A 12,556-nucleotide genomic window follows, 5' to 3' on the forward strand; every position below is an offset into this window, starting at 1 on the left:
ATGACATGAACTGATTACAAAGTCCATATGCTCTGTTGAAATACTTAAAAAAAGGAACCCTGTAAAAAAAATATCACTGAGTTATTCAAAGTGTCTGGAATTATAGCATTCTGGCTAAAATAATGAAATCCACTACACCTATCACTCTGAATGTGCACTTAATACATAACTGCAAAGGGGGTGTTCAAGAATTAAGACAATACGCAATATTCTTTAAAGTATGTTTTAAAGCTCCTAAAAGTATTTTAAAAGAAGTTACTTTTTATCTCATCTAATATAAATTACAAGACACTCAAAAAGTAATTAAATATATATTACAAATACATATGATACTGTCCATGTCTGACTTCGGGTGTGATCATTTAAAAACAGAAAATCTATTTTTTCCATTACAGCTTCATGAGGCTCCCTTTTGTCTCTGCAATCATGCTGACATTTGATAATACTGGAATACTGGAATACTTGCAAACCTGCGATAATAGCAACCAAAAGACAACACATTCCTTCATGGCACAAGAGAATAATATGATTTTCAGAAGATGGCATGTCCAAAACCTTTTTTAAGGTTTCTACCTGACACCAAAAACATTTCCTTCACTGGGACAAGGTGTAAAAGTTCTGAGCTGTTTAACTTAGTCATGTTAAAAGCATATGAACAGCACTCTTATAGGAGTATATAAGCAACAATGTTGAACATTTCCCAGCAGAAACGTAATCTACAGCTATCTCTACAGCCCTTAACTGGTTTGCTTAATGAATAAGCTACTTTAGAACTGGTAGCAAGTCCATTGGCAATCACCAGTAATATCTATTATAGCAACACCAAACCCTCACAAATAAATGTTTGGTAGAAAGCCAGCAAGAGAATACAAGCGTAGTGCTGAGATATGTCTAGGAGGGGAAAATCTAATTGCTCTGAGCAGGAAACGGGGCTCTAATGAGACAAACCCAGGAACCATACATGTTTGGACAGCGGTTTAAGTGGGAAGTCCCACATGCATTCATCAGGGATGAGGCTGCTTCATTGAAAAGACATTAATCACTGTAAACCTAATTATAAATTGATCACCTGGTCATGCAAGATGAAGAGGCCCGTTGTGCGTTTCAGATCCGAACAGGGAATTACGAGCTCGGGACACAGCCTGGCAAGGAAAAGGCTGGAATCTTCTCCCATCGGATTCCAGCCTTCTGTATGAGGAATCCCATAGAATTCCTCCCTTTACCACAGTGATCACAGCAAGTTATTATAGAACCCACATGATCAGTCTTACCCCAACTATGGGTGGAGCCTTACTGCCATCATTACCCACCATTTTCAGTCAATTTTTGTAACATCTGTTATATTTATATTGTTCATCTCTTCTCATATAATTTGACTAATCAGTTGTGTTTTCTGCAACTTTAAATTTACTTCAGGGACCAGTTTGATATATTAGCACTGTGTGTTTTGAAGAGCTGTAGATTTGTTATTAAGGTGGTGCTGACGAGGGACACAGCCAGCAATCCTCCTGGCAGTTTATTCTGGATTTCCTGCTGCCTGAACCTGCTTCCTGACTTGTGCTTTGTACAATTCTGGCAAACAACAAAACATGCAAAACACAAGAAAAGAAAGTAAATGGTGTTTTCATTCAGAGTTTTACTTCATAATGGATGGTAAATGTAACGCACAGTCACAAATATAAAAATAACATTTGTTAATATAACAAATTTATGGGAAATAACCACAGCAAAATTTTTGACAGGTTGAGAAATTTAGTATGAAAATACCCACTTATCTACTGCAGTTTGATATAAGAACAGAGATTAATTAAATGTGAGTGAATGGTCAAACAACATATATATTTCTTGCATGTATCTATTGCAACTTTTAAAAAGCAGCACAAAGCTAAGCTGAAAAGAGATGAGGATTTAGTTAAGATACATTATTACTTTGGCAGGTACAGGCACTGTAAATTTAAAATAAAACAGCACCTTTTCATCTTAACGAGGATGCACAGTGTAACTGATGTGATGCACTGCTCTTATATAGCACCTCTGGTTGAGACTACTAAACATGAGTAAGTGAGTGAGTGAGTGAGTGAGTGAATTACAGGCCACGTCCTTGAGGTGATCTGCATCTAAACAAAAGTGAACACCTGGGCTTAGACAGTCAGTTATGGAGAGTATGGAATTTCGTGTATAGCACCTTAAACAACAGACACAGGCCTTTACTCTCTTCTTACCAGTGCGTCCAACAGGCCTCAAAACATTGCAGGGCTCACATAAGCAGTGGCGTAGCTTTCATGTCAACTTTGTGGGGACAAAGCTCACACCACCCAACATAACACATATGAGTACTGTGGGCAGGAATTTTGTGGGGGGGGGGCACGTCCCCCATATCCCCCCAAACTACATCTATACACATAAGTATTAAGTGAACTATCAGGGATAAAAAAAAGAAAAGAAAATTAATAATGAAATTGGCATTTCCTAAACTATGTTAACAGTTCAATAAAAAACTTAATGATTTGGAATAATATAGTGATCAAAAATGCAAAAAGAAAGCCTAAAGAACTTTGCTGGAAATTGCATGTTTTTGCTACAAATACCAATTGATTAGAGGTTGGAATGCATAAAACAGAAATCTCCACATAACAGTATGTGCATATGTGCAGCACAGACCTAAGGACCCATCACGACAGCTGTTGACTAAGCAAGTCACCACTGGACAACCGCTTTCCCTTTAACTAGACACGTTCACAGCACGCAGATGAGTGTCCTGCCTTCATCGATCTCATCCTGCACATTGTCACTCGAGGTGGCAATCTCAGCCTGTGCAGAGAACGTGGCACAAACAAAAGTGGCCACGGTTCCTCCTATAGCTGTGTAGAGGGCCCAGCCCAGGGAGCAACTGCTCAATTTATACGGAGAAGCATCTTGGCCACAGTACTGCTTCACCTTCTCAGAGGCAAAGCCCGCTGGGTAGAGCATCAGTCCCAGCATCAGGAACAGACCTGGACCAAGGAGGAAAAGGCCGGTCATTTTACATACGCATAAGGAACCTACATACATATGTATTTACTAGGAATATATCAATACAGTGAGACACATCATGCAGGTTAAGTGGGTTTGACCAGGTGTTTAGGAACAGCCCAGTGTTTAAACATTTTCTTGCATGTGCATTTTTATGTGTATATTCTACTCTATTCTACAATCACCGTTGCCATATCACAGTTAGCCCATATACTTTGTTATTATCTTGTGTATTGACATTGTATTAAATCACTGGGGTGTGTAACCTTAGAACTGTAGGCACAGGGTGCCTATGAATAATTATTCCCTCTTATGGTGGATGTGATTCATGTTTTGTAACGCTGCTCATCTTTCATTTCTAGTACATGTGTACAAACGAAGATCTCACAGTTGCTGACAAAACACAAGAAATCCTTTGAACTGTGATATCTTTTGAACGGTTGCTGGGGAAAACCTTTCAGATAAAGAAGGCTTATCAAAGGACACACGTCCTGATCAATATCTCAGTGATTTTTCCAAAGAGCTTATTTAAAAGTACTTCGATGTGATCATCTAGGCATGCTCTTGCCCTGAAAGAGTGACATCATGGTACAGCTCTAGAAATGAAAAGACTGGCTCCGCCATAATAAACAGGCTCCTCCCAGTGTGCATTTTCTCTCTATCATCAAATTGGGCACGCAAAGACCCGCCTCTGAAGCCATTCTTCCGGCGGTTTAAGAATTGCTCAACCCCACTGTCATAAATCTTTCACTGAGGTTAAAGTGCAACCCAGCTCTCCTGTCTCAACAGAAACCCCTTTAGTAAATAATCCTCCCTTATAATGGACGTGAGACGATGTACTGTTGATATGCTGATATCAAGAAGCCTGGACTGGGCAGGAAGGGTACAGAGCTGAAGAACTGCCTGCTTTCCCCACAGAAAGTGCATAACACAGTGACTGCAGCATGGGTGGAGGGGTAGGTGGTGCTGGAGCAGACAATGTGGTCCAGATGCTTTACTCACCACTGAAATCAGAGACAGCAATTTTCTGACTTTCACCACACCGCAGGGCGATGCTGTCTACTGTAACTCAAGGAGCTGTTAAAAAAGCCATCCCAGCTTCTACACCTGTAGTTTAATATATGCAGTATGCCACCACTGAACCACAATACTCGTGTGTTTAATAGATTTATCAAGGTCTAGTGAATGATTTACTGAAGAGTGGCTCAGATAGTTATGCTTCCCAGGCCAGGCTGTGTCTCTGAGGGTGGATGGAAGACATCAGAGGAGCGCCAGCCTCCGTATCCTATGGACGCATTGGCTTCAACATCTGACCTAAATATGCACCCTACTTTTCTGTCTTTAGTCTATGCAGTTGAACTGAAGACTGGAGGCCTAAGAGGGGCTAGGAAGATGAAATACGAGACATACCACATTACGTTATCAGGAATCGTATCTCAAAGCACAGGTCTGAGCAGAGCCGTAACTGCTTTTAAAGGTTTGCAACATTTTGTGTTTAACTTGGTAGCAATTATCTTATCAATGTCTTTAATTGCGAGATGGTGCTCTGCCAGTGTAGGTAATACCATTTGGATTTGCAAACATTTATATTTAGATTTACCATTGGCTCGATGTCAGTGTAATCCGTACACTGACACTCAGTTCTAATAAGGTATACAGACAAGACTTTTTGAGACAAAGTAAAACTTTAAGTAATAGTGAAGGAAACAAAATATTACACCCTGTTGTTATTCTTACCTGCGATAGCTTGAAGTAGGCCGCAAACATTAAAGATACTTTTCCCAAAGATACTCTGAAAACACATGCTAAACACTGAGAGAAATCCCACTACGGACAACAGGAAGACTCCAACAACTAGGAATATAATGGTGGCTTGCCAAAATCCACTTGCAATCTCTGTAAAGTGTGTAGCATAAGGGCCACACTGGAACATCTTCTGTTGGTCCACCAGGGTGCAGCGGCTGTAGAGGCCGAGGGTAGGCAGGGCAGGTTCCGCCAATGCAGGAAGTGACGCATTTGTCTGGGAGGGGTATCGACTCCCTACTAGCCAATCTGCACTCATGAAGGCCACCAACTCAGCGAATGCCACTGTGATACTCATTAAGGTCCAGAGCATCGAGCGGCACGTTACGATGACGTGACGCATGCTGCTGATCTCACGAAGTTGCTTCAGACGGATGTTCTTGATCACGCTGAGTTCGATTGAACAGGAAGACACCTCTGAGGCATATCAATTGAAGGCTATCAGGGTTACTTTCATAGCGACCTCTTCAAAAGCCGAAGTTTGTGCCAGACAAGATCCACGCCTGGTATGACAAAATGCACGCCTGCACAGTATTACTCATTGCGGATTTGTCAAACTGAGAAGACACAAAGTGGACACCTACAGAAAAACAACAAGAGAGAGATGTGGGTTTTTCTGATTAAGTTCATGTCTCGGCTACCATTTTCTGGTGTTTATAAATTGCTCAAGGTCTTTGAACCAACATAGAACACTTCAACCCCACTGACCACACACCTTCGACTTCAACAGGCCTGAGACCCCTAAAACCCTTCACTTAGGTACACAATCTTTCTGTCTTATTTTATCTTGAAATTGATGATTTTGTATTCTCAAAATGCAGTATTGTGTCCCCAAGTTTCTTCTAAGCTGGTAAAGAAGGTCTTGAACAATTTCTAAATAGCATTTGGAAACACCAAACAGTGGCCCCATTGTTAGTGTGCCAGTTAAACCTTGCAACACCGCTGTCTGGAGATCTGGGTGAGTGAGACCCAAGCATATTTAATTTGGAACTATACATATTTGTCCAAAGTCACTTACAAATTACTGAAAAAGCAGCTGAACAGAGGTAGTTCTTAAGCAAGTCATCAAAAAGTGTCTGTAACGATGGGAAGAGAGCATTCATGCCTGAGTTATGACAGGTTCTCACTTTGATAAGCAATGGCAAGACTGCAATACATATGCATAGCTTTGAGCTTGTGCGGGCAAGCACAAGGGAAACCAATGCTGTTAGCAAAGGGAGTGAAACTATTCCAGGCTAGTCATAATACAATCATAACAGACCATGAAAGCGCATAACATGGAATATGAACCTTCAATTTACTCACACTTTTATTGAAACAGAATGAAGGTAGTCTATACGCAAAATGACAGTAAGTAGAGGTTTGCTATCACAGATATATTTTCTGCATCAACAATTACATCAGAGCTCACCAGAGACAGTGGAGTGTTCTTACAGTGGAGCTTTACACAGTGAACAGGCCCTTTATTTAACTCAATTGGGGCTTATTTTTCATAGTAAAAACCTGAATGTGCATTTGTTAAGAGTTAGTAATTAAAGGACCACTTCATTAAATGGCGCCAGGGGGGTGACATGAATCTTTACGGGTTTTCTGTCACACTTCTGGCTGTCACTCATTTTTCACATTAGGTAGAACCTCTCGCTGGGGTTACTGGTCTGCTCATACTACTGGAATAACTGCAACAGATTTATGAAACTTGAAACAAGCATATGAATCTTGTACAGTTTTACGATTAAAGTGTTGTAAGTCTGTTTGGTTGCTTCCAATATGTAAGCTATTCTTAAATTTCATTGCACTGGTGCAAAACAACAATAGAGCATTCTATTCTATTCTATTCTATTCTATTCTATTCTATTCTATTCTATTCTATTCATGATCTAAATATCATAAAATAAAGCTTGACATGTAAAAATAAATCTTGCCATTACAAGTATTGCAAGTAAGCAGGACAGGCCATCACCAAGAAATCATCTTAGTGTAAAACTAAAGCAAATGTTCGTAATCATGTGGTCCTCGGTTTACCTGGACAGACACTTGAATGTGTCTAAACTTGAAAACACACAAGGAAACTTGTGTGTGCAGTCTAATCAAATCAAGAGTGCATGATGTCCTTAAAATAAAGGGCAGTAAGACAAAAGTGACTGATCCATAAGGGACGCCACTGAACAATTTCACAATTTCAAGTTGCTGTGAGGTGCAAGAGACAATGATGTCTCCTGCTGGGGTCGCAGAGAGTTCCTTAAATTGCATAACAAAGCTTGCAAACCCCCACTAAAGTGGATCAAAGGACCTAGTAATATCCACAGATGGAGTTTCAATGTCTAATAGGTCAAATGTTACCCCAGCGACTGGTCACATGATCCCAGGAATCCTTGCTTATGTCTCCCATTAGTTATTCCTTGGATGTTTGGGATGTGATTAAGTTTCAAACAATTCCATACTCCCAAAGAAGATTCACTGCATTCATAAGAGAACACACTTGATGTATTTGCAATCACAACCATATAATAAAGCAATTAACTTTCAAGTGACCTGGGTTAAATAAAGTAGCTGGAATTGTTAACAAAAAACACAACAAGCCTTTGTACCTAGTGTACATTATAATTAATTAATACCCCAAACTCCCTGTTCAGCATTCTACTAGAACACGCGAGAGAGTACCTCCGGGTACCGTAACTCCTGTTAAAATAACGTTACTTTAACAGGAATTATGGTACCCGGAGGTACGAGAATAAAACACTTTAATCCGTCTAGTGACAGCCCGAATCTGGTCTGCATTTAGACATTACCCAACAGAAAATAGCCATTGTTAGGCGGCGGTACAACGCTAAAGCTGAATACACGCCTCTCTGCGCTTTCCTATGGCTGAATTAGATGTACTGAATTAGTACATGTCAGGATTTTAACATTTAAGACTGAACGTGTGAGTACAAGTACGCTCTAATGACAACTTATCTCTGAGTTCTGTCTAACGATTTTACAAATTTTGTGGATCTTGGTGTAGATCAACGCTCTTCAACGCAGAAATCAACTAATCTTTCAAGCATATATATATATATATATATATATATATATATATATATATATATATATATATATATATATATATGCTTATATATTCCCATTATAGCGGGGAAATGTAAAGGAATATCCCGTTACACTTAGTAACCTAATCTATCTTACTTCCTTGAATGGCAAGCACATTTGCCAGTGCGACCTGGAACATACAAAAGACAAAACGCTATTCCCCACGCGTCTCTCTATAAATGACATGAATGAAAGCGAATTTACGGGGCATAGTTTTATTAGTTAGAGCAAAGACCATATGCTGACCTGTGCGTTATAGACGAGAGGTTCATTCTTCTCTCCTCGTCGTTCCACTGTTCCGCTAAAGCACTGTGGTCATTCAGGAAGTTTTCACCAGGGACTGCGCTCGCTCTCTCTCTCTCTCTCTCTCTCTCTCTCTCTCTCTCTCTCTCTCTCTCTCTCTCAAAAGTTGTCTTGAGATTCCTATTTGGTAATCAAATTCAAGCATTTGTGTGTGTGTGTGTGTGTGTGTGTGTGTGTGTGTGTGTGTGTGTGTGTGTATATATATATATATATATATATATATATATATATATATATATATATATATTGCAACACGAACTTAACTCAAATTCTCTCTTTCTAGCTTTTCAACTTTGATAGTCATTTTCACACCTTGTGTTTACTTAACATGTTTACTTACTTAAGAAAACTGTTATTTTGGAAAGTGAATCTCATCTCTATGTGCCCTGTATGGGAAAGTGTGGGGGAAGTCGACCTTAACCTCCATTGACATACAGAGCAAGAATTACAGCCCAAGTATTTGAACAGCATGAGTTTGTTGAGGGTCACGCGTGTGATCCATCACACCCATCGTAATGACTACAGCAGAAGGTCTTGGCATCGGGCCTATCTAGTCACAACATTATTATTCACACGAATTACAATTTAAATTCAGCTGCGTTATACAAGGGTTGAAAGATTCTCTAACACGGCTGCCGGCATCTATTATTTAAGGGAGTCTTTCATTATTTGTGCTACATTGTTTGATTGAGATGATACCATTGTCAGTTATCTGCGGAAGCAACTCAGATTTCCAGAGTGCATCACAGAGACCACCCTGAGATGAGTCACTGTGCTGCATCCAGAAACATCAAAGCAGGTGGTCACGCCGGAGTTCACTGTGTCCTGGGAGGAGGGGATGGAGGAAGCCAACGCCAGGATGTGAGCCAAGTCCGCAGACTCGGTGGACGAGTGCCGCAGGGAGGGAGTGGAGAAGGAGGATGCATGGTCTGCAGAGGCTGTGCAGCTCCGTCTCTGCCTAAGATCTGCCATGGGAAAAGCCTCTGGATGGCTGTGGATCAAAAGGAGTGATCTGTGGGCACATGCTACTGGAATCCAGCTAGGAGCTGATCACTCCCAGGTGGTTCGCCTGGGAGATGACGTCTGATGTTCAAAAGACCCGAATCACCCATGGCCCCAGGTAACATCACTGATGTTGTCTCCAAGTGCGACTTTAGATGGATTTTTTTTAAACTATGCTTTTCAAATACAATAAACATTCATTCAATACTGTTCGATTTAAAGGATCATTGATTAAACATAAATTATAAAAAATATGAAAGAGTTAAGCACACACTCTGAAACGGTAACAGAAAAGTGGTAAATGAATGTGAAGTTTATGTAAAAAAAATAAAACTCTTATCCTTAAAGTAATATGAATGTAGAACATCTTTCTGTGACAAAACCAGAAGAGTTGGCACCAGGAAGATGACAAGCTCAAGTGTGTCACAAGTGTGATCACACGTAAGCTGGTGAGTCCACATGTGTTCACATGTAAACTGGTGATTCCACATGTGCTCATTTAAGATGGTGATTCCATATGTTGAAAAATTTGCAAAAAATAGAAAACCCCATTTAGGAACAGACCAAAATGTCTTCCCTACCTCTGTTCTGTTGTAGTCATGTGTAGCTGTGAATCCATTTAATCAAAAGTCGCTCATACTATCGTGTGTCAGGTGAGATTTATCAAAAAGAAGGTAATATGTGATGAATCATCTGCCATTGAAACATGTTTTATATGGTCCCACACTCCTGCTGTGGTGTTATATATTAAACTGTAAGAGTTTGCCTCAGAGTTGTGCAGCAGCCAAAGTTCAGGAGCGCTACACTGAAGGGTTGGTCTGAGGTCACGCACCTTGAACGCCATCAGCATGCACATGTATGAAACCCTCTGGAAGTTTACATAACTCGTTATGTGGACTGCGGGTTAACTGTATGCCTTTGGCCTGCTGTTCTCTTTTAGCTTCCGCAGAGAGTTCCTGAGAGAGGAAATGTCTTGCAAACACATTTCATACTTGCAGTGATAAATGGGAGCGCTGAGACACTGAGCTACATTTTGCTGCGGGTTTATAGACACTCATGCAGTTACCCTTGCAGGTCATGAGGGCTGTGAGGCTGACCCAAGATCAGTAAACTCCACCTGTTTTCATGATTCATAATGGAGACAGTAGGTGTGTTGTGCAGTAAAGACAACAGTTTGTCTGAATTACGTTTGATACTTGACAGGAGCTAAATCTTAACTGCTACTCGAACCACTTGATGTATGTGGACGCTGTTCAAATGAGGAAGGAAGATTGTGGAGAATGCTGGTCTAAAGCTCAGTGTGGTTGAGGTCTTGGCCTGTTACAGCCCACATTGCACCAGCCAGCCCTTTACTGACCTGGTATGTTTGCATGTTGGACAGTTGTTGATGCATTCAAAGTTCAATCAATAGTATATTTAATGATTTTTAGCTACATACTTATTCCCTTATGGGAAAAGACTCCATAAGGGAAAGTGCAACAGTGCATATTTAGTTACAATGTACAAATATTTTGACTGTGTCATAATTGAATACTTACACCATTACTAATTGTACTGCTGGTCCTGATATCATATTATTGCTAAACTGTAATGCTCCAAAACAAATAAGCAAAAATCACTCATTCAAATAAATGTTAATTCCAAAAAAATAATAATAATAATAATAATTCCAACAATACATGCAGAGGTGCTAGAGACAGAAACTTTAATTATGATCTCAGGATACGTGCCTTCAAGAGCCGAAGTTGTGGGCATTAGATGCCCTTTGCCCTGTGTCCAGTGAAGAAAGGTGCTAGTCTGAGGGTTTATTACACGGTTAAACTCTCAGCTCTCGGCCACACAGGCCACAGCTGCCAAAGTCCCACTGGTCTGCCAGAGATGCTGTTAATGGAGCCAAGGCAAACCTCGACTCACAGCAAGGCCTATGACTAAAAGGGTAAGAATTTTAGAGTTGACATCCTACTGTTTGCTTTGTTTTAGTTCTTCAGTCCAGGATTCAAACCAGGTGGTGAGTACTGAAGTTTGCGAGAGAAGCCTAACCACTTGTAGTGTCTATATTCTTCATATTCCTGTCTGTGAATTTGAATATTACAATATCAATTATCAGTCTAATACATACACTCAACCTTTATTGCACATATCATTCCAAAACAAAATGGGAGCGATAAGTCGAAGTGTGTAGAAAGATGTGCAATGCGGTCGTCGATTCAATATTATAAACTTATTCACAAAGATGCATTTTTTACCTAAACGTTTATCGTGAAGAAAGTGAGAGCGAAGAAAAAGGCAGAAGTATGAAAAGCAAAAAATCTTCATATATTTCAGAATGACATAAAACATTTTAATTTAAAAAATCTGTCTTTCAATAACATCCATTAACTTAAGTAAGTGAAAGTGACAGATGCCGTTTGACTGTAATTCAGTATGATTTGGCTCCCTCTAGTGGCTATTTCAATAGCTAGGCGCTTGGCGAAAGGTTGTTCTCCAATGACTGGGAGGTCGGTTTGCATTTGTCGTACGTCGGAAGGAAAGTGTAGGCTTTAAAAGTAAGGTTTGATAAGCGCAACTCTGAGGATGAGTGCAAACAGATAATCACATGAAGAAACTAGGGTGGTAAACGTAGCATGCCATAGCTGAGTACACTTGGATACGACAAGTACACTGTGGATTATTTCTTAAATATGTACAGATTAGGGCTACATAATCTCAATAATTACTCAATGTTTTATTTTGCTCCTCGTCGTTTGTGGTGTGAGATAGTAGATCTCGCTGTTTCCAGCAATTCGGTTGTCTTCAGTGGCTCCTAATTTTGTGGACAGCAATCTAACGCTTTCTAACTACCGTGCTGTCTATACATCTGTCAAAAGGGGGCTACAGAAAGCTTATAGAATTAATCATACATGCATGGTCCACAGATATACAACAAAACAAAACAAAGTAAGGGAAATTTTAAAGCCGTAGCATAACATTGATTTATATACAAATTAAAGATTAATCCTCAGTTTGATATTTAATAGCTTTTTTACCTACTTGCTAACGATTCGGACTGACTTTGAATCCGATATGTACAGGGCTTCATAAGGGAGTGCACCTTCCTTATGGACCACAAGGTGTCGCCCTCTTCACGGTGGACATTCCTCACAAACCGTATCGTGCGGAGTGTGTGGGTGGCACTGGCGCAGTACTGTGTAGCACTGATGGGCACCTTCTGCGCCTGGAAGGTTGAGCTGTGTTCTCGAAACATTTGGCTGGGCAGTTGATCGAAATTTTGTCGCAGCGATTTTACAGTGAATCAGTAATAGTAATCATGGATGTGATTTCCCTGTACCCAGCCTGAGTCCAATAGGGA

General features: G+C 40.2%; 1 protein-coding gene across 2 annotated transcripts; it reads right to left on the minus strand.

Annotated features, from left to right (window-relative positions):
* Positions 1-1,618: 1,618 nt before the first annotated feature.
* Positions 1,619-8,236, minus strand: lhfpl2b (LHFPL tetraspan subfamily member 2b). 2 transcript variants are annotated; one of them, XM_027006210.2, is made up of 4 exons: positions 8,149-8,204; positions 7,156-7,272; positions 4,750-5,395; positions 1,619-2,993 (listed from the first exon to the last, which is right to left on the minus strand). In XM_027006210.2, exons 3-4 carry the CDS (start codon positions 5,156-5,158, stop codon positions 2,737-2,739), a joined length of 666 nt encoding a protein of 221 aa, XP_026862011.1. In that variant the 5' UTR covers positions 5,159-5,395; positions 7,156-7,272; positions 8,149-8,204; the 3' UTR covers positions 1,619-2,736. The 2 variants fall into 2 exon arrangements, with proteins under 2 accessions (XP_026862011.1, XP_026862010.1); XM_027006209.2 differs by lacking the exon at positions 7,156-7,272 and having other exon boundaries at positions 8,149-8,236.
* Between the last annotated feature and the right edge of the window lie 4,320 nt (positions 8,237-12,556).

This window comes from Electrophorus electricus, chromosome 9, assembly GCF_013358815.1.
Source record: "Electrophorus electricus isolate fEleEle1 chromosome 9, fEleEle1.pri, whole genome shotgun sequence".
NCBI classification, from domain to species: Eukaryota; Metazoa; Chordata; class Actinopteri; order Gymnotiformes; family Gymnotidae; genus Electrophorus; species Electrophorus electricus.